The sequence below is a fragment of the Peromyscus maniculatus genome, chromosome 3, assembly GCF_049852395.1.
Source record: "Peromyscus maniculatus bairdii isolate BWxNUB_F1_BW_parent chromosome 3, HU_Pman_BW_mat_3.1, whole genome shotgun sequence".
NCBI classification, from domain to species: domain Eukaryota; kingdom Metazoa; phylum Chordata; class Mammalia; order Rodentia; family Cricetidae; genus Peromyscus; species Peromyscus maniculatus.
The window spans coordinates 10,561,437-10,584,244 of record NC_134854.1 but is presented as its reverse complement, the minus strand read 5'-3'; the positions used below and the strand labels follow the sequence as shown (position 1 = coordinate 10,584,244).

Genomic DNA, 22,808 nt, shown 5'->3' with positions numbered 1-22,808 from the left:
TGTTGAGAATTCTCTGTTGAGATTTGTAACACATTTTTAATTGGATTATTTAATGTTTTATGTCTAATATTTTGAGTTCTTTATGTATTTTGGAAACTATTCTTCTGTCAGGTATGGGATTGGTGAAAATATTTTCCCATTCTACAGGCTGCCATTTTGCCCTATTGACAGTGTCCTTTGCCTTACAGAAGCTTTTCAGTTTCATGGGGTCTCATTTATTAATTGTTGATCTTAATGTCTGCATTGTTGGTGTTCTATTTAGAAAGTTATCTCCTGTGCCAATGCGTTCAAGGCTACTTCTTACTTTCTCTTCTATCAGGTTCAGTGTATCTGGATTTATGTTCACATCTTTGATCCACATGGAATTGAGTTTTGTGCAGAATGGTAAATACAGATCTATTTGCATTCTTTTGCATGCCAACATTCAGTTATTCCAGCACCATTTGTTGAAGACCCTTTCTTTTTTCCATTGTATAATTTTGGTTTCTTTATCAAAAAATCAAGTGTCCATAGGTGTGTGAATTTACATCTGTGTTTTGTTTGTTTGTTTGGTTGGTTGTTTTTTTTGTTTTGTTTTGTTTTGTTTTTCTCTGTGTAGCTTTGCACCTTTCCTGGAACTCACTTGGTAGCCCAGGCTAGCCTCGAACTCACAGAGATCCACCTGGCTCTGCCTCCCAAGTGCTGGGACATCTGTGTTTTATGCCAGTATCATGCTGTATAGCTCTGTAATAGAGATTGAAATCAGGAATGCTGGTATCAGTATCTCCAGAAGTTCTTTAATAGCATAGGATTGTTTTAGCTATCTTGGGTTTTTTGTTTTTCCATATGAACATGAATGTTGTTCTTTCAAGGTCTGTAAAGAATTGTGTAAAGAATTTTGATGGGGATTGCATTAAATCTGTAGATTGCTTTTGGTAAGATGGCCATTTTTACTATGTTAATCTTATTGATCCACGAGCATCAGAAATCTTTTCATCTTCTAATGTCTTCTCCAATTTCTTTCTTTGAAGACTTGAAATTCTTGTCACATAGGTCTTTCACTTGCTTGGTTCAAATGACACCAAGATATTTTATATAAAAGGTGGCTATTGTGAAGGGTGTTATTTACTGATTTCTCTCTCTGCTTATTTATCATTTGTATATAGGAGAGCTACTTTTGTTTTTTGTTTTGTTTTGCTTTTTAGTTAATCTTGTATCCAGCCATTTCAATGAAGGTGTTTATCAGCTGTAGGAGTTCCCTGGTAGAATTTTTGAGGTTGCTTATATATGCTATTATATCATTTGCAAATATCAATACTTTGTCTTCCATCTTTCCAACTTGTATCTCCTTGATCTCCTTTAGTTGTCATATTGCTGTAGCTAGAACTTCAAGTACTATATTGATATAGATATGGAGAGAGTGGAATTGGAAGTCAATCTACGTCAAGAAAGACCCAGCTATATCACTCTTGAGACATACCCAAAGGATGTTCAATCCTACCACAAGGACACTTGCTCAACTACATTCATAGCAGCTTTATTTATAATAGCCAGAATCTGGAAACAATCTAGATGACCCTTAACAGAAGAATGAATGAAGAAAATGCATTACATACACAATGAAGTATAACTCAGCTGTTAAAAACAATGATATCATAAAATTTGCAGGGAAATAAATGGAAGTAGAAAAAAATCATCCTGAATGAGGTAACCCAGGCCCTGAAAGACAAACATAGTATGTACACACTTATAAGTGGATATTAGCTATAAAGTAAAGGATAACCGTGCTACAGTCCACAGACCCAGAGAGGCTAGGTAACAAGGAGGGCTCAAGGAAGGACTCTTGAATCTTTCTATAAACAGAAAATAGAAGAGATTTTGTGGGTAGACTAGGGGCGAGTGGGAATGGGAACATGAGGGATCAGGTAGGGGTGTGGAGGAGGAGAATACTGAAGGAGACTACTGGAAAAGGAGGTTATTTCAAGGTCAGGTAGGAATAGTACAAGGGAAACTCCAAGAATCTGAAAGGATGACCACAGCTAAGACTGTTAGCAATAGAGGATATGTAGCCTGAGCTGGCCATCTCCTGTGACCAGGCAAGACTTCCAGTGGAGGGATTGGGACACCAACCCAGGCACATAACCTTCAACCTATGGTCTGTCTTGCCTATGTTAGAGTGCTGCAGATTGTAGGCGTGAACCGAATGACTGGTCCAGCCTGAGACCCATGCCATGAGAGTGAGCCCACCTTTGACACTGCCTAGAAAGCCATGAGTCAGAGGCTGGGTGGCCCATAGACTCTGGATAGAACCAAACACAACTGGGGGGGGGCAGGGAAGGTCAATGTAATGGTGCCTAATGATATTCTGATCTACTCATAGCTTGGTGCCTCCACAACTGTCATCAGAGAGGATTCCTCCAGCAATTGATAGAAACAGATGCAAGGATCCACAGCCAAACATTTAGGTGGAGCTCAGAGAATCCTGCAGAAGAGGAGGAGGAGGAAGCATTATTGGAGCCAGCGGGGACAAGGACACTACAAGAAAATCCACGGGATCAACTAATCTGGGTTCACAAGGGCTCACAGAGACTGATCCGACAACCAGGGAGCCTGCATGGGACTGACCTAGGCCCTCTGCATATATGTTACAGCTGTGTAGCTCGGTCTGCTTGTAGGACTCCTAGCAGTGGGAGCAGGGTTGTCTCTGACCTTTTTGCTGGATTTTGGGACCCTATTCCTCATACTGGTTCACCTCGTCCAGCCTTAATAAGAGGGAGGTGCTTAGTTTTACTGCAACTTGATGTGTCATGTTTTGTTGATATGCATGCTGAGGAGAAGTGGATATTGTAGATGTAACCAATCGTATTATTAAAATAAGAAACACAGAGCCAAGGTAAAAGAGAAAAGCCGAGAGGTCAGAGCTCAGAGATAAAATCTTACCTCCTGCAGTACTCCTAGCTTCCCCAAGAGAGGGAGGTACTTCCTGTGTCCCTGTTTAAATAATCTTTCTGTTCTGCCTTCTCATTGGTTGTAAACCCAACCACATGACTGCCTCATCACTGCCTATAAGTACCGCCCTCCAGGTCTTAAAGGCGTATGTCTCCAATACTGGCTGTATCCCTGAACACACAGAAATCTACCTAGCTCTTCTAACCACCACGCTCTTACTATGGCTCTAATAGCTCTGACCCCAGGGCAACTTTATTTATTAACATAAAATTAAAATAACATTTCAGTACAAATAAAATATCACCACAGGATATGAAGAGGGGCCTGAGGAGGGGAGTGTAAGGGATGTGCTGGGAGGAGAGGAAAGAGGTCAGGATGTAAAAAATTGATGAATTAATTTTAAAAATATCTGAACAATGATGACACCAATAGACGAGCTACCATGGAAGGGAGAAAGCTCACGGGTCAACAAGGGAATGCTGAGAGTAGAAGAAATGTCATCCTGGGAAAGAGCCCCATAGTTAATTACCCAATACCAAGTGGTCAGCCCTGGGTTATATACACATAAGCAACATTAGACAAACTGAGCAAGTTGTATTTGTATGTTTAGGAACGTGTGTGTGTGTGTGTGTGTGTGTGTGTGTGTGTGTTACGATGATTAAATAAAAAGAGGTCATGAATTTGAGAGATCACAAGGAGGTGAATGAGAGGAGTTAAAGAGAAGAAAGAGAAGAGGTGAAATAACAAATTCAATTTCAAAAAACAGAAAGTATATAAAGAGGAGTAAATAGCTAGGCTACTCTTCAATGTTTAAAAAGTGATTAATAATTTTAAAAATAGTTTAGGATTACCAAAAAATTACCAAGAAAATTTAGGGTTCTCACACACTTATTCCTTCCCATGCTCTCACAGTTTCCTTGTATCGATATCACACAACTGTGTGGTCCACTTTTTATAACTAATAAAACAATGTTTATGTGGCACTGTTAAGTGAGGTTCATATTTTACATTAAGTTTAACTCTTAGTGGCATACAATTGTATGTATAGGCAGAGTTTTCCATACCACCTATCAGCCAGCCACTCCCCAAAACACCAACACCATGACCTATTATTAATTATAAGTGCTCACCTCATAGCTTAGGCTTGTCTCCAGCCAGCTTTTACAACTTAAATTAACCCATTTCTATTCATCTATGTGCTGCCCCAAGGCTCATTTGCCTCATCTGCAAACTTCCCATGTTGCTTCGTCCATGTCCATCTCTGGACTCCTCTGACTCCACCCTTCTTCTTCCCAGCATTCTCTCTGCCTCAAAAATCCTGAGTAGCTATTGGTCAATTAGTTTTGTTGTTGTTGTTTGGTTGTTTGTTCAAGACAGGGTTTCTCTGTATAGCTTTGTGCCTTTCCTGGAACACATTCTGTAGCCCAGGTTGGCCCCAAACTCACAGAGCTTGCCTCTGCCTCCTGAGTGCTGGGATTAAAGGCATGTGCCACCACTGCCCAGCTTGGTTTTTTATTAATATTGAAAGCAACACATTTTCACAGTGTACAGAAGGATTATTCCACAGTATGTATGGATTTAAACAATGCAAAATTTCAGTTATTTGCCAAGATATATATTGATTTCAATGTTTCAGTAATACTTTTGGACCCAACAAATTCCTTTGTTCCCTCACATGGATTCTTGGATTCTCTATAACAACCACTGGCTCTCTTCATAGTAATAACTTTCAAGTATGTCCTATAGTTAGAATCATAAAGTATTTGGTCTTTCAGACTTGTGGGTTTTTATATCCTTATGTGATTTGACAGATCACTTTATTTTATGATAAATATATATAATTTTCTTATATGGGTATAGTACAATTTGAAAATTTACCTAATCTCTTGATGCTCCTAATTTGGGGCAACTCTACATTGAGATGACATAGCTCTTTCAAAGTAGGTATTGTTTTCAGCTCATTTATATAAATTCAAATAAACATGGCTATTTAGTTATTTGATATGACTATATTTTCCCTTGTAAAAACTCACCAGACTTTCTTCCAAAGCCATTGTCTCATCTTGCTTGATCACCAACAATTAATGAGAACACCTCTTGCTCTGCATTCTTTCTAGTGGTAAGTATTTTCAACACTTTAGATTTTAGTTATTCTAAAATATACATAGGGATATTTTATTTTGGAAAATTTCTAATAGCATGCTAATTTTCCATTTCTGCATGTACTTTGACAAACATGCTCATTTTTAAAATTGAGTCATTTATTTCTTATCATTGAGTTTTAATTGTTATTTATTACAACATTTTTAAAAAGTGTTTGATGTTTTGCAAAAATTATGCTTTCTGATGTGTGGAGAAAAAATCTATTTAGAAAATGGAAAAGAGCCGGGCGTTGGTGGCGCACGCCTTTAATCCCAGCACTCGGGAGGCAGAGCCAGGCGGATCTCTGTGAGTTCGAGGCCAGCCTGGGTTACCAAGTGAGCTCCAGGAAAGGCGCAAAGCTACACAGAGAAACCCTGTCTCAAAAAACCAAAAAAAAAAAAAAAAAAAAAAAAAAAGAAAATGGAAAAGATAAAGGAATCTAAATAGAAGTTAATTTTCTATCCTTTAATTAAAAACTACATAGTTCATAACAATAGATGTATATGTATTTAAACAGGTTAAAAAAAAACAAAAATATACTCTGATATATATCCAGAAAATACTATAAAAAAATCAAGATGAAACCCTAGTATTTCACAGAAGGTAAAAGAAAATTGAAAAAAAAATAAGTTTATAGTAATGTCTATATTAGAACTGACTACTTTATTTTTTATTTTCAGATACATGCTACATATGAGGAAGACAAGCCTAAACTGGACAACACTAACACCAAATTCCAAATGAAATTGAAACTAACAGTCCCAAACACAATTGTCCAACAGAATACAGACTGGACAGTAAAAGACCCATAGTGTGAACCCACAGAATTATTATTATTATTATTTATTATTATTATTATTATTATTTTGTTTTGATTTGATTTGGTTTGGTTTTTCCAGACAGGAAAAACCTGTGTAGCCTTGGCTGTCCAGTAGCTCTCTCTGTAAACCAGGCTGACCTCGAACTCACAGAGACCCAGAAACCACAGAATCATAAGAGTAAAAAGAGTTCTCTGGCAGGATCACCGATTTTCATCGAGATTATCAGGTGTTCAAAGTTCACCCAAATGCAAACTAAACAGGTGGATCTGATTAGATAGCTGATTAATTTCATTTTAATCCTTCACTTTATTTGTTTATTCATTGATTGATTCATTCATTCATTCATTTATTTGAGACTGGGTCTTCTCCATTGCAGGCTAGTCTGAAACTTTCTAGGTAGCTAAAAATGATCTTGAACCTTTGATCCTCTCATCTTTAATTCACCTGTGCTGGAACTGGAAGCATAGGCTACTCTGCCTGGTTTATGTGGTCTGGGGCTCAAATCCAGGGCTTTAAACATTCTAGACAGTCATACTATGATGCAAGTTATATATCTTACTTATACTTGATCCCTTGGTCCCTAATTTCTTAACTCTTTTATAATTTTACCATTCTAATTTCTTTTGAAATTTTAGTTTCATACAGTGATAGAATCACCAATGTCTTTGTAGACAATATGAAAAATTGACTTAATTGTAAACTTATACAAAATGTAATTACATATTGGAAATTTCATTCACCAATAAAGATTATGGCTACAAATTCTTCACACCTTCTTAACATCAAATTGCTAGAATCAACAAATTCATTTTTTCTCAGAACCATTTAATATATTTTACTAAATATGCCTTAATGTAAAACTTCAATCCTTAGATCATGGACTATTTGTCTTCTCATCTATTTATAATACTTTAAAAGAAAACAAATTGCCAAACACAAGGATTGTAACTCTAAAAGGAATAAAATCTGTGACAGTACTAATTTCACCAAACAGTGAGTTACTAAACATAATTTGTGAAATTTACTATCTGAGCTATTATTTAGGTCAAACAATCTAGTAAGCACACTATCATGAAAAACATTTTCTTGTTACCATCTTAGCTATAATTTAATATAAAGTATGTCAATGTTCGTGCTTTAGGGTGTAATTTGGTTACCAGCTGGGGTCAGGGAGAAATTTTCCCTCTAGTGCAGTATTGCCAATTACTATAGGTATAGAGAGAGCAGGAGAGCGAGTCAGGGGGTTACATGGCCCTCTGAAGCATCTGGTATTGGATGCTTTTGGAGTGAGAATTCAGAGTAAGATGAAACAGGCAATTGTCCTTGTGTGTCAATTTTCATATTCCTATGAGCTGCCAGGATGACACTCCCGCCACCAGGGAGGGATTTCCTAGGAACAGATGTCACTTACAGTATTATGTGGGCTATCTATCTCGACAAATAATTGCTTGGCACTTCTGCCCTATGGCAAGGGTCTGAAAATGTGTTATGGTGAGAGCACACCATACAAGCAGATGGGCACAGAAAAAAAGAGAACACAAGCACATGGAGCCTGCAGCACGTGAGCGAGAGCCAGGTGGGAGTACTGAAGCAGATGTCTGTCCTCGGTGAGGAAAGCCCAGAGTCAGGATGCTCCAGTTATCAGCTACTTAGAAGTCATGTGTTAAATTTTATTTAAATGAGTCTTAGGGGTCAATTTATTGAAACAAAGAAACCTTTTCTCTGTGTGTATCTTTGCTTCTCTCTGCGTCTCTGTCTCTCTCTGTTTCTCTCTGTGTGTGTGTGTATGCCTCTGTCTCTCTCTCTCTCTGCGTCTCTGTCTCTCTCTGTTTCTGTGTGTGTGTGTGTGTGTATGCCTCTGTCTCTGTCTCTCTCTGTGTCTCTGTCTCTCTCTGTCTCCCCCTCCCCCTCATTTGCAGAAATTCCTCCCTGAACATGATTGAATTTTACTTAATGACTAAAACTGACCAGAGACTCTCTCGACACCAATGCCTCTCCTTCCCACAAACCACAACCACCATCACCACTCTGGGGAAAAAAAAATGAAAAATGAAAGAGGAAAAAAAAAACCCTAGGTTGGGATAAGAGGATGGGCACAAAGACTGACAATGAATGACAAAGGACAATTGAGAGGAGACTTGCCTGAGATAGACAGCAAGAGAGGAGAAAATGTCCTTTTAAAATATCAATAAGAGAATCAAAGGAGGCAAGATCCTTTTTCTGATAAAAGGGGAAAAGTTAATAACAGTGAGGAAAGAGAAGGCAATCTGCTCCCCCTGCAAGGGAAGAAAAGAAGATGAAGGTAGTATCGGAAAGTAACAATTTTTAATAAGTTTAACATCTATTTTACTCTTACTTTTTATTCATTTCCTAGATCAACTTTTTAATGTTTAAACTGTTTGCTCCTTTACAGGCTCTTTATCACTAAATATCCCTTTATGTAACTAATAAGTAGTTAGTTGGGATAAGAGGGAAAACGTTTCTTATCACAACAATCAGCAAAGGAGAGTTCCTTTCAGAAATAACTGTGATTGCAGGAGAGTGGGGGAAGACAATAATGAATATATTTTAAATCGTATTTTGAAAAGAGTTAAGCCCTGTATCAGAATCAGAAAAAAAAGCTCACGGATATTATTGATGCACATCTTTGACTATAAGAAGATGTATGTGATAAGTGCTTTGAAAGTTTTCTAAACAAAAATAGTTGTAGCATTCGATAGTGTCTGAGAACTGTGGCTCCACTGAACACTGCTCAGGCTCTGATGCACAGCCAGAGATGGCTCTTAAGGGATGCACCAGGCTTGGCTGCCTGCTCCCCATTGGTGTGGACTTTTAATCCTAAGGGACACTCAAAGCGCTACTTCTCCCACTTTTATCATATAAATCCTACCATATGTTCCTCTGTTTAAGAAAATGTTCAGAATCCATGCTTAATCTTTAATACGGAAAAATAGTATACAGGGTACACGTGGAGACTACCTCAAATTTTCCTATCTGGATCTCGGCTATTATCCAGCTGAGAAAAATATAATGTAGAAGAAATTGCTTAAAGAGCAGACATGTAATTTACTCACTCTTTCCAAAACTCTTATCAAGAAACGTAGGATCAAGAGATTAGGGATTCACCACCCTGATCTAATCAATGTAAGGACATGGAAATGAAAGGACTTTGGAGAACTGGTGCTGTGTTTGGTCACTGGGAAGAAGGGCACCCCAGTCATGTCACATTTACAAGGTGATTTGTCTCTGGGCATGTGCAGTGGAGACAGACTGAATAGGAACAATACTGGAAAGAAGGACACTAATGTGAAGCACTATGGTAGTACATACGAGAAATGATGACGACCTAGACTGGGCAGATGGCAGCACCCCTGGAGAAAGCCAGACAGAATGGAAAACAATTTGTAAAGGATATGGAACATTATATTACACCAACAGGGATGGAGGGAAGAAAAGAGAGGGAAGGATGCCCATGACAAGGTTTGGGCAAACGCATGGATAAGAATGCAGTTCTGAAGTACAACACAGAGAAGAACAGTAGGTGTAACTTCAGGAAAGCGAATTACTGGGTACAGACCCTTTTGCTACTTCGGGCTCCACTGAGCTTGCACCTAAATGGAAGTTATTTGCATGCTGGTAGCATTTTCATTTAAGCCACGATAATGTATAGATTTGTCTGGAATAGTGTTAAAACCAAAAACAGAGTCTGAAGAACAGAAAGGCTGGGAAAACCATTTCTTAATTTAGTAGTGCATAGACATCCACTGGGTTCAATTCGCAAGGACCACACCTATATATAGGGCAGACAAGGTCTTTTTTTCCCTTGCAACTTCCATTTTCAGTGGGTTTGTCAAGTGGATTTATTTGTTTTAGCTAGGAAACCACCACCAACAGCAGGATCCACAGTATAACAGATTAGATATTTTCCTATACTTTAACAAACTACATGGAAAATAAGACAGGATGACCTGAGAATGAATTCCTGGAAAACACAGAAGTTCAATAGGTGTGGAAAGTGGGAGGAAACAGAAAGAGCTCACTGGCAGCAAAGCAGGCAATGGGAAGGTCTCCCCCTCAGCCACAGAGAGGGCTACTGTAACTTGGAGCCAATGAAAACACAGAAAATGGAAGAATGGGGGGGCTGGTTTGGGGGTTAGTTTTTGTTTTTGTTTTTTTCAAGACAGGGTTTCTCCATATAACAGACCTGACTATTACAGAACTCACTTTGTACACCAGGCTGTCCTTGAACTCACAGACATCCCCTTGCCTCTGCTACCTGAGTGTGGTACCGTCACCCAATTAAACTATGATGTGTTTTCTTACTGAGATATCAAGAAAGTGAAAAAGGATTCTGCCAGAGCTGCTGCTGACCCAGAGAGCAGATGGTCAGAATGGGCATCTCAAAAAACTTAAAGAACATAAATGCCTCAGACCTAAACTCTAGAAAGTTCAAAGGGGAGCTGAAGAAGTGAGAACTCTTGAAATTTGGTAATTAAAGACAATTAACAAATAGCCCCCGTGTGATAGTTTCTTAAATCTTGCACCACCCCCACCACCCCAGTTTATTACATGTGATTGTATGTTAATAGTAAGGATGTAATTTGGAAAGAAAATACCATTCCTCTTTTCTCATTTATCTTTGCTTGAAATTTGACTCTGTGGGTTAAGGATTTTTAATAGGGATTATTACAAACTTTGATTGATTATCATAAAATGGAAATAATTAATATTCAGATATTCCTTGAAGTTTTGTCACTGGATCAATGGAGTCAGCAACACATGTGTCAATCAAAATGTAATAAATATCCACACACACTGACTAGAAAATAAATATAAGTAATATAAATGAATAAAATAATTAGAAATGAAGAGAGCTACTTCACAAGTGAAAATGAACAAATCCATTGTATGTTCCTTGTGTATTATCTTAGTCTAACAAAAACTTACTTTGTTGGACCCCAGATGCATTTTCTAGAGCCGATTAAATGGGTGAGGGCTCTTCTTAATAAATTAACAGCTAAACCAGGAGTTGCCAAGGAAAAATTGAAAATTGTCATCAATCATTACTTTTATAGAGCTGATTATAAAGTCAAAGGTGAGCCGGGCGGTGGTGGCGCACGCCTTTAATCCCAGCACTCAGGAGGCAGAGCCAGGCGGATCTCTGTGAGTTTGAGGCCAGCCTGGTCTACAGAGCAAGATCCGGAACAGCCAGAACTGTTACACAGAGAAACCCTGTCTTGAAAAAACCAATAAAATAAAATAAAGTCAAAGGTGAAGAATCTGCCATAGTTCAAAGTGAGTGAAAGGAAGTTAGGCTAAAATTGCAGGGCAATGATGGGAAAGGGAAGCTCTATATTCTAAGTCATCTGGATGCTGCAGCACATGGCTTGGAGGGCTGTGGAATTCTCTCTGCTCCACTGGCTAAAAATAGCTAAAACCCTAGATGTTGGTATTGTTCAGTAGGAATCACAGTAGTCTGTCTGCACTTGAGGACTCTAAGAGAATGGGTGACTCCCACACTAATGAGTCACAGCTTTGGCGAACCATTTGCTCCCTTAGTAAGCTCTTGGGTGCTGTGTTCAGTGAAGCTCCAAGGACAGGTCTGACTGAGGTGGCGAGGGAATGAAGAAAAGACAAACACACGTGCACACAGAAAAGCTGGCATCAGTGGACTACTCTTTCTGATGGAGAAAGCACAGCACTCAGGAAGCACAGTGTGCTTATTATACACAGTCAAACATAGAGACACAGTTATCGCATATAGCTGAACACAGGGGCAGAATTATTGCTTATAGCTAGACAAGGAGACAGATAGGTAAGAAGCCAGGGTTTATGGCATGGCTGGATCAAGGAGGCAGGTTCTGCTAATCCAGATAAGAGCAGTCTCTGTAGGGGAACAGTGTTCAGGCCATAAATATTCAAGGGGGAGAAAGCTAGGGTGGACAGTTTCTGCCCGGAATATCAAAATCTGCATGTGGATCTGAGGAAAGCTCTGCAGGCCCATGGGGATGAGGCACTGGAGTTCTTGACGAGCCATGCCTATGTCAACAATATTCATTCACTTAGGGCTTCCTCAGCTCCCTGATCTCCACCATCCTTATTTCTTAGGTGTTCAGAATGAGTTTTCAGGCTTAGTCCAGGGGCAGTTCACAGCAATCCCCAACTGTAAAGATGAGAAAAAGGATGAACAATACAGTTGCTTGCCCAACAGAAGCAGAAGGAAGACTTTAACAAGTTAAAGGGTTTGAAGTCTTGGAGCTCGTTAATATTAGCAGGAGAAGCCAATCCTCTCTTTTCTAGAATGTGCTGACATAATTGCACCACATCCACACTATCATTATTGTGGGTTCACACACCCTGGAGGTGGGTCCCTATTAAGTCCCAACTATGCTGTCTAAATCGCAGAGCTGTAACCCATCTCAAATAGCTGAACGGAAGTCAGTGAAAACAGACGGTTAGAGCAGTAACCCCCCAAACGGAGGGACTCATAAGTGTAAACGGGTACCAGAGGATGTGACCAAGCCACTGGATGAAAAAGCACAAGCCCTGTAGACTCTCCTCACCAGTCTCACCTGCATGAATACAAATGGGTACAGTTACCAGACACAAACCCTCCAGCATTTAAAGCACTGATTTTTCCTTTTGGCTATGTACCTTTTCAGTCCACAGACTACTTTCTTCCCTCAGTCCATATCAGCCACCTGTGGCAGTCACCTTGGTGCTGAGACATGGCCATCCCCATATCAACCACCCACATTCACTCAGGACTTCATTCCCGTAGAGTTTTCTCTGCTCCCCGCACTTGGGCTATAATATTTTTTTCACAAGGTCCTGAGTATATAATACATTTTATTTACATATAAAGAAAATCAAAGAGTTCTCCAGACTTCTTGAATGTGGTGTGGACCTTTGGTTGAATGTAACAACACAGCTGCCCTTTCAGTTCATGTCTTATTATCAGACATCAGTAGCTACATGTGCGTCCCTATGTATCATGTATTCCCCATCCTCCCAGCCAAAGCACCTGCAGGAAAAAAAAAATATCTATTGTGATCAAAAACTACAGACAATGTATGTTTGTCATTCTGTGTTCCATATTCTACCTTCTGTAATTTCTCTCTTTTATCAACACTAAAGGCAGAAGGACTTTTAAAGTATGTAAAGTTTAGTGTATAATATATAGGCCAACTTGACATAATCTCTCTCTGTGTCTCTCTGTCTCTCCCTGTGTCTCTCTCTCAGTCTGGGCTTTATTTTAAAAGTGTGGCTTGAAGAATTCTTTGAAATACATAACTTCTAAAGAGTGTCCAACATAAATTTAAATGAGATTCATATCTAAGGAGATGTCTAGATCTTACAGGCTGCTTAACAACTTTAGAACATTCAAAGGACAAATGAAAAAAAATGGGATCTAAGCATGGGAGACTTAACAGCTGATCCTGTGATTCAAGCTTTTCATTGTCTGTTCTTGTTTTTAAGATTTACCTGTGTATCAGGATTAACATCTCTAATAAACAACCTCGAATATTTTTCTTTTTTGCATCCAACTCCATTCCCAGAGGCTCTCTTAACCCAGGGCACCAAGAAAAGTAAGATGAGCACCAACACTGAAAATAAAGAATGTGAAGAAGTTCCTAGCAGGCCAAACAGAGATAAATGTTTTCTCAAAAAGAAAAAATCACACATTGATAGATAATAGATAGAAAAACATGCAGATAGGCAGGAGAAAAGAAAAAGAAAAGAACAAGCAGGTCCTGTTCTCTATTCTGAGACAAGGTCATCAGCTACGTAATCTGAATGTAGTGGACAATTTGCAAAAGCCTGGAAATGCCAAGAGAAAGGACATAAGCCGGAGGGCTGTCTGTCTCCTTCCCCGTAGCATTCTGCCAGCCCTGAGTACATCCGATTTTGAGAAGCAGTGGTTTACAAATGGTCCTTCAGTCCTCTGTGGGCGAGGAGACTCTCATCTGGCCTCTGTAGTTAAAATCCCGAGTCCCTCGGCCCTAAACACTGTTGCTGCAGCTGCTGTTAAAACAGGTCATGACAGGGAAGTGGAAACGCCCCTGTGGTCCATGTATGTCAATGAGGGGTGCTCAGTGTATCGCCTGCCGGTGAAGCTGGATACAAGAACCAGGGAGGAAGGAGGGCGGGCTCAAAAGAGGAAAGGGAATTTGAGTGAACAGCTGGGAGAAAAGCAACAAAAAATAAATTTTGCTTCAAAAATGACAAGTACTCATATGCTAATAAAACTTTTTTTTAAAGATTAAGAAGCGATGAGCGTATTATCCAGAGCTCGGGTAGGAAGTGGGAGAGCCAAGCAGAGAAGGGAACGTCTCAGGGACAGCCCCCCAAACTCCGTCACTTTTAACTGAAGAGTTGAGGGTTTACTTCTTTTTCCTCTCCAAGTACCCGCCTCCTCCAGAACGCTTACTGCTTGCCACTCCCAGGAAGATTTATGAGCGCTGGGAGGATGGTGGGAAGTTCATGAAAACTGGAATTATTGTAGAAAAGAAAACCACTGCATTTTTTCTTCTAAGTTTTGCCTTTCTACACATAATCAACAAAATTAAACCAGGTTCTGTAACAAGAGTTTACCAGCTTGGGTACCTTTATTCACATTCGGCACTGGGCTAGATTATAATATTGACTTAGAAAGAAATATTATTTTGTTGGCTAAAGAACACCTACTCTTCTCTGGGGGCCTGGTTTTTTCTCTCATTCAGTACAACTTTTTCAGGTCTATTCATTTACCTGAAATTTTCATGATTTCACTGTAATGGGCGATAACAGAACAAGTCTCTAAGGCTCAGACTATTTTGCACCAATGTGACTGAAGGTTTAAAAGTCAATAGGATAAGCTGGTTTATGACTTTAAACGCAGCTTCATAGTGAGAAACACCCTCCTACAGTCACCCTAGATGAAGATCTGGCCACACCTTTTTCAATACAGAAATCCAGTTCTCATCATGTCACAGGCCTCTCGAGATACTGGCATGTGCTAATAAAAGAGAGTTAACCAAAAGCACATAACGTGTCTGTCCACATCTCAGGTCTCCATTGAGCAACCTGTAGGCTCAGTGCTAACTTTAATTCTATCTGTTTTAAAAAACTGATCCTGCTGTACCTCAATCAGAATTTGCCATTTTAGATAAATAACAAAAATGTCACAAATGGAGACTCTATCTGGATCAAATCAATTTCAGCTGTTCACAGCAAACTTGACAGGGCTAAACTTAATAGACAGAAGTAGGCAGCCGAAATCCCTCCATCCTGCAGAGGCAGCTCTCATCTCCCCACTGTGACCTGATGGAACAGGAACTAAAGCAACAAAAACAGGCACCTTAGTGAGTTCCTCTTGACAGCTACTAACAAGATGCCCACCTTCCCTCCACTTCTGATAAGTCAACCCTTCCCAGTGACTCTGCTTATAGAGTGAATGCGGCCAGGAAGAACTGAGAGTAGCACTTACCATATTGGTCACAATAACCAGGTTAAGGACTAGACATGTCATCCCAGAAAGTTCTGGTTAGAACTTTCCACAGTGGAGCTGAACTAACTACATCCTCCATTCCTTTTGCTGCAAGCCGTGGGAAAGAGAACCTTGAGGAACTGAAGACCACAGAGAGAACCGGTCTAAGAACAAAGGCAGCATACAGAAAGAAGCACAGATGAGAAAGAGGTGACGTTCAAGATACTTGAAATTCTGGTTCCACTCCTGGCCTGATATCAGCTTTCCTTCCTGGTTATAGGAGCCAATAAATTATATCTTTGGCTTAATCTAATTCAGATTAGCCTAGTCATTTTATAAATCATTGTAGACTTCATTAATAAAGCCAGTGAAGAAGAAGTAAGACCAAACAAGATGGAGTAATTATGGTCAGTCACCATCACCATGGGTGTGAAATAGTGACACTTTTTGCTAGTCATTCAGTTATTAATATCTCTGAGCCTCAGTTCATTATCTATAAAATGGGACTTGTTACTTTACACACATATTGGACAATTTGAATAATGGATGTAAAGTGCTTAGCATAATGTCATTTCATAGTACTTATTTAATCAGTCTTTAAAAAGAAAGATTCTTTTCATAATAAGGATGTGGGGATAATAATGAATTCCTAAGAAAAATGGTATTATAGACTTAAGGACTATATGTGCTTTTTCCATTAGAATTGTGCCTATTTCAAATACATCTTTGGAAAGAAATCACAAGGACTAAGCAGAAAACTGAAGAAAGTCAAAAACAATTGTAAACAATTGTACAATTGTTCCCCTCTAAGCAATGACTTCTGAATATTTGATTAAAGTAAATAAATTTCATTCAGTACATAGTAAAAAATTAATAGTATTTTTAAGAATAATTTAAGAGTAATTTTAAGAATAGATAGAAAGTAACATGAAAACTAACTCAAAGATAATTGAAGAGGATACTTCCTGAAAGTGGATCTGTCAAATCAACCCAATCCACGTGCAGACTCAGCAGTATAACCATCACACCATTATCCTTTTCGTCTAATTATTTATTTCCTTGTACATTGCAAGGTCTCTTTTCACACTTTTACCTTAGAAGTACAGGTCGAGAATTTGGTCAAAAGCTTATGCTTAAAATGTGGTAGGTAAATTATCCTGAATTCTAGAGGTCCTACCAAGAGCAGAAGACATCACGAGCTGCAAACTAGCTTCTGCTGTCTGGGAGGTGATCGCCCCATGTCACTAAGCCTATGATCGTCCCCAAGCTAACCACTCTGAACTCCCATCCTAGTACAAAACATTCTGCTTTCAATATGCTTGCTGCCTGCAAAGACAGAGACCATAAAAATTGACTGTTTTGGGCATAATCTTTCACATTAAGTAACTCAACAAAAAGTGTTTGATATGGCCCAGTATACTTAGACCCACAAGTCTAAACATATGCCTTCTAAATACCACATCTCTTATTTCATTGTAGAGGGGTTTTTAAAAGTTCCTGTGGTCAATAATCTTCCACTCCATACAATACACCATTAATTGGTTTGGAGAATTAAACGAGATTATGGAACTCATTAGTAAAATATAAAAAGCTTCAAAACATCAGATAGTAGCAGGCAGTAGTATTTTTGTGCTGAGAATGTAGACAATAATGAGAACAGGAAAGAGAAATTATCATGTATGGATGCGTCCTCACCCTCATAGCTCCATTGTGGATTGCAGTCAGCTACAAGAAACCAAGAGAAGGCCCTGGATTTTTATTCCTGTTATGATTCAACTTTTGAATACAGTTAAAATACAAGGAGTTCCAGAGGTGCTTACCTGCAATACTTGTTCAGAAAGTATACCTCTAGAAGTAAATAGATATATACCTTGGAAAACGAAGGTAATTGAACTGGAGAAATTTCAGATCTTTCAGGGAAAAGTCTGTGAAACATGGATTTCTGTGAAAACACCATGTGAAATTTAGTCTGCTGGGTCCTGGATTCCCAACCAAGCTGAAGCCTCAGCTCACTTTCTCTTAATTGTGTTTTCAGCTGAAATTACAGTCCATTTAAAGCTTCTAGCATATTTTTCTTCTTTTCTTCTCAGTGTTAGTAGATTTAGGGTACAGGGAGTTCTCTGCAAAACACATGCAAATAAATTATCATCTTTTAGCACCTCAGACTATATGATGGAAAAAATGCCACAAATAATAAGAAGGCATCTGAAATAGAAAAACAAACTCATCCGTTAGTTGTTATAGTTTGCTCATGAAGACACAATTCTTAATGCTCAAGTTTAAAAAAAAAAAAAAAAAGATGAGAAGAAACAGTTGGCATTCAGCTAACAATTGTGTTTGGAGATTTGTGCCTGACTTTGTTATTCTGAGCAAAGCCAGGTACCAGGCTCTTGGGATTATGTACAAAGGCGAGGAAAAAAGTGGACATGCACAAGCCTCAAAGGTGACTGCTGGGTTAATAAAGCAGTCTGTTTTCTGTTCACCCACCCTTGCTCTCTGTGTGCAAGTATATTAAAATATGTCAAAAGGAAAACCATTCGCTGTGCAAAAATAATTCAACTACCAGTCACAGTCTCCAGCTGGTGGAGCGTCTCAGTGCATTTCAGCACACTAACAAGTGACCCGCACAGCTCCCTGGATGAAAGTTGTGTCCTCATTAAAGGAGAAACAAACACAAAATAGGAACAACTGCCCACAATGGACACCACGTCTCCCCCAGACTGAGGAGTGCTGTCCTCAGGGTAACCTCTTAAATGGCAATGAAAGTGAAATGAGAATCTGCTGGAGGGCTGTGTCTAGTGAGCGGCCCTTCAAACCCTGTTCTGCACATCTGGAAAAGCATCTTTTTCCTTCTGGTCTTTATAAACTTGCACCGTGTAAGACATCGTTAACAGTGTGAAGTGACCAGATTAATCCAACACCCTGGGGAATTTAGAATTAATACTGTGAGTTCTATGTTTAACTAACCCTTCTCATTTAAACTCTGGCTGAAGCAGTCATAATATGTCCTACCCACCTTGGCTGATTTTTCTCTAGAAATCTACTTCATTGTCAGGACCCTTCAAAGACAAAAAGAAAAGGTTATTGTTGCTCAACTCGAATAATGCTACTCTTACTTGATGCTCATGATGCATCATTATAAAGCTAGAATGCGTATTAGATGCTCAGTGTGACAGGGGTCATATCTAAACTCAGCACAGTCTATACAATGAACATGCGCCTTCAAAGAATAAACAACTGGGAGTAAGATAATAAGAGAACAACAATCGGAAAATACACCTAATTAGCAGTGTGGTACTAATGAATATTTCAAGACTGGACACTAGCAACATCTTTGCTCGCTTATTTTCATAGCAATAAGCACACAGTATTCACTGAGCTGTTTACTCTCTTTTGTGCCCCCTTGAGTGGAATGCAATAATAAAGCAGATTTCTTTTTCATTGCATTTATTTGTGTGTATGTGTGCGTTTGTATGTGTGGGCCTGTACTTGTCATGCTGCACTCAATCTCCCAGACCCCAGGATGGAGGAAGAGAACTTATTCCCACAAGTTGTCCTCGAACCTGCATATGTGTATATGACATGTGCGCGCACATAAATAAATAAATAACTGTAAAAAAAATGAATTTGAGCCAGGCAATGGTGCTGCATTCCTTTAATTACAGCAGATCTCTGTAAGTTTCAGGCTAGCCAGGCCTACACAGTGGTCCAGGCTAGCCAGAGCTATATAGTGAGACCATGTATGGGAAAAAAAACGAAGAAGAATCCGGAAAAGCAAACTAGAGTTCACTAGAGAAGAGTGAATGAAGTGAACAGTATGTAGAAGTGGGAAGCCCTGAGTTTACATTCTGAATGTGTATTTCCACTCATTTTAGTGTTTTTTTTTCTTTATTTTCGTGTATTAAATTATAGTTCTTCCCCCAGTAAAATGTTGAAGTCCTATGTCTTGGTACCAGTGAGTGTTACCTTCTTTGAACTAGAGCCATTTGATGTACTGTTTACATGGATTCAGATGGCATTGTATTGGGATATTGTAGAGTCCTTCACCTCTGTTGCTAGAAGAGAGCAGACAGAGAACACAGACACAGAAGGACAGGAACCCCTGCAGTTCTTCTCTAAACCCCCAATATTTTTATGTCTGGACTCAAGAACTATAAAGATTGCATTTTTATTGCTTTATAACCACTCAGTTTGTGGTAATTAGTTAGAACATTAGAGGATCATTTTATAAAATGGAATATGTCAAGTATTTTCCTCACATGATCTTCAGAAAGACTGAACTGAAAAGCTGTTCTCAAAGATTCTTGTAATGGTTCCACTGATACAAACTTTGTGAAATTAACTACTAGATTCAAAATTGCTAAAACTGGTTCCAGTAAGAGTGGGTTAAGAGTTCATCATAAACCACCTTTCTCAAACTTAACTTACTGGTATATTGAAAATAATTTCTCGGGCCTCAGACCTTTGTCTTTTAAGATTGTCTGAATCAAACTGACTTGGAAGACTGAATTGAAGTAGTTAGCACCTGCAAAGTGTAGACACAAAATCTCAACATTTGCTGTTGTTGAGCAACAGCATTTCAAATATTTCAACATTTCAAATATTGCTGTTCCACATATTTGAAAGTCTCTGGAAAGTACAGCTAAAGTATGCTATCCAATAAATACAGGGGAAAACAAAGTTGGAAAAATAGAATTCACAATGTAAATATGGAATTCTGACTATCTTACTAAGAATTATCCTAATAGCACAATGTGGCTTTCATTGTTCTTATAGCAACTGAATATTCTAAACCCATACTCATATTTGATACCTATCAGATGCTCAGTAAGTTGCCGTTCCCACTCATTCTGAGATAGGCAAAACAATGGAGAGTTACAGAAATTGTAGCACTCACTTTCAATGTTCCTAAGGTGGACCTAAATGTAATGGAGAAAAGGATATTTGACATGGAATGAAGACAAATGTGTATGAAAAGAAAAATACTCTTCATAAGACTGTCGTAAGCATCAATGCAACACAAGAAAAAAACATTAAGCTATTCATAAAATGATCCTCTAATGTTCTAACCAATTATCACATCCATTTTAAGAAGAACATCACAGGGAGGGAGTACATTGTAGAGTGGGAGCAGAAATGGGCTTGTTTCCTTCCTAACACTTGTCATGCTCTTTCTCAGGCAGATGGTTTACAGAGGGCTTGACATTCAACTCACTCAACATTGACAATGGTCCTAAATGGTAGGGCAAATTATAGGCCCTGTTTTACTGGGAAAATGTAAGCATGGGAAATATGGTTGACTCAAACATGGGTCTGCAATTATTTAGAGCTGTGGTGAACCTAAATTATGTCTATCACCTACATGATCTTGACACCATATTTTAATTAAGGGAAAAAAATGTATGTTTCAAGGTGAACATTAGAATTTACATAAAATGATGTGTATAAAGTGTTTATCTAAGTTCCTGGTTCAGAATTTACTAGCTATCTTACAGAATATAAAAATAAATGCCCTAGAGATGTGGCCAAACACAAATGGGAAAGGAGACGAGCTGGATAGGCTAAGAACACTACCACTCAGAAAATGGTACAGTAGAAGTGTATGGAAGATCTGACAGCTGTGTTGAAATATGTAATGAGCCTTTGTGTAAAGAGGAAGTAGATTTATTTAATGTCCCCCCCCCCTTAAAACCCAACTAAAATCCGAGAGTGGAAATTACATGATGATAAAATTATCACTGGAGAAAAGGGAAAAAACCCTAACAATTAGGTCTCGCCAATGGAAGCGGTTGATGCAGACTGTACACTTTCGGAAAGTTGGAGTGTTCAAACACAGGCCTGGTGACTTTGAACACATAAAGGAGAGACAGGATTTCAACAGTGAGAGGAGCACTGGAGTCCATCCATGCATTTCTTCAGTAAACACATTTCCTGTGTAGTCAACAAGACTCCTTATAACTGTAAGGTAATAGAATCTACTCTTCTAAGGATGAGCAAATAAGAACACATCTCCAAATGTATAGAATTTCATGTTGAATCTCCCTAGAAGGGTCTACTGACTCATCAACCCCAGGATCTCTGGCTTGGCCAATGTGGATGGCAATGAGCTTTTATTTTTACTAATATGTATCATTAGTCACAGAAAGACTTTTCTCCCAGTAACATTCTGTATCTCATGGGAAAATCATCCACTAATATATTCTGGTAGGAAAGTATTTGCTTGAAAAGAGAGAATTATATACCACAATGGTGAGATTTTCCTTTCTTCTGGTCTGTGTGAATAAATACAGTTGGCATCTTATCATGCGAAAGTGAGGGAGACTAGGACCTTTCTCATAATCTAGAGTTCATGACACCTCATGAGGTGTCTATGCCTTTTCTTGTCTCTAGCAAAGATGTGTTAGTTTAAATGGGATTGATCCCCACAACTCATCTGTTTGAAAGCTTGGTCCTTGAGTAATGAAATTGTGTGGGAAGGATTAGGAGGTGTGGTCTTGTTGGACGAGATTTGCTACTGGGGGTGGGCTTTGAGGTTTCAAAATCCCAAGCCAGATGTAGTGCCTGTCTCCTTCTGCCTGTGGATCAAGATGTAAACCTCTTAGCTTCTGCTCCAGCACCCTGCCTGTTTTTTTCCTGCCATGATAAAATGGACTAACCCTCTAAAACTGTAAGCAAATCTCCAACTAAATGCTTTCTTTTCTAAAAGAAGGCTTGGTCATAGTTTCTCTTCACAGCAATAGAATAGTAACTAAGACAAAACATTTGCAGATAATTACCTTTTTTCAAACCCATAAATAAATTATATGTCAAGGAAATCTGTTGGATAGAATTTGTCCTGGGAATTATTAAGAGGTTGTCTACCTACCCCTTACCTAATCTTCTTAACTAAAGGAGATTGTTTTGGGAGAATTACCTGAATTGCACAGATAATCCAAAAAGTCTCCATCCTGAACAGAATGTAGCCAGTATTTCTGCCACCCACAGGTGTGATGGCACCTCATCACACAACCAGCAGTGACAGTTGTCACCCTGCTGTAAGATCTGTTAGAGTTACCTGGATAACCAGATGCTTCTGATACTTTTTATTCAGAAGACATACACACGGATAGTAACAACTCAAATATGAATTGAGCTGAATGTGCTCCCCCACCTGACCAAACCACCACAGGCTAACCTCCCAGGTAATACCCCTTGAAGCCACCTAAAGACTGTGCTGGAAGTGTAAGCCAAATAAACTCTTTCCTCAAAAAAAAAAAAAATGTGTTGGAACCAAGACTAAGACCCAAAGAGATGTGGAGCTCCTGAACTCACGTTGACTGATAAACTGTCTTGGTAGCCTTTCATCCTTCCCCAGGAAAGACAAAAATGCTAGAAAAATCCTGTAAAATAATCATAAGTCCATGTTTGGATGTATTTTACAGACATAAGGAAAGAGTGAGCCATCAATG

General features: G+C 38.9%; 1 protein-coding gene across 1 annotated transcript in view; it reads right to left on the bottom strand.

Annotated features, from left to right (window-relative positions):
* Tfec (transcription factor EC) overlaps positions 1-15,529 on the bottom strand; it is a 130,025-nt gene extending 114,496 nt beyond the window's left edge. Inside the window, exon 1 of the mRNA XM_076566182.1 lies at positions 15,361-15,529. Coding sequence (XP_076422297.1) covers positions 15,361-15,402 — 42 coding nt within the window. The 5' untranslated portion in view covers positions 15,403-15,529. The remainder of the gene's footprint in view (positions 1-15,360) is intronic.
* Positions 15,530-22,808: the final 7,279 nt, after the last annotated feature.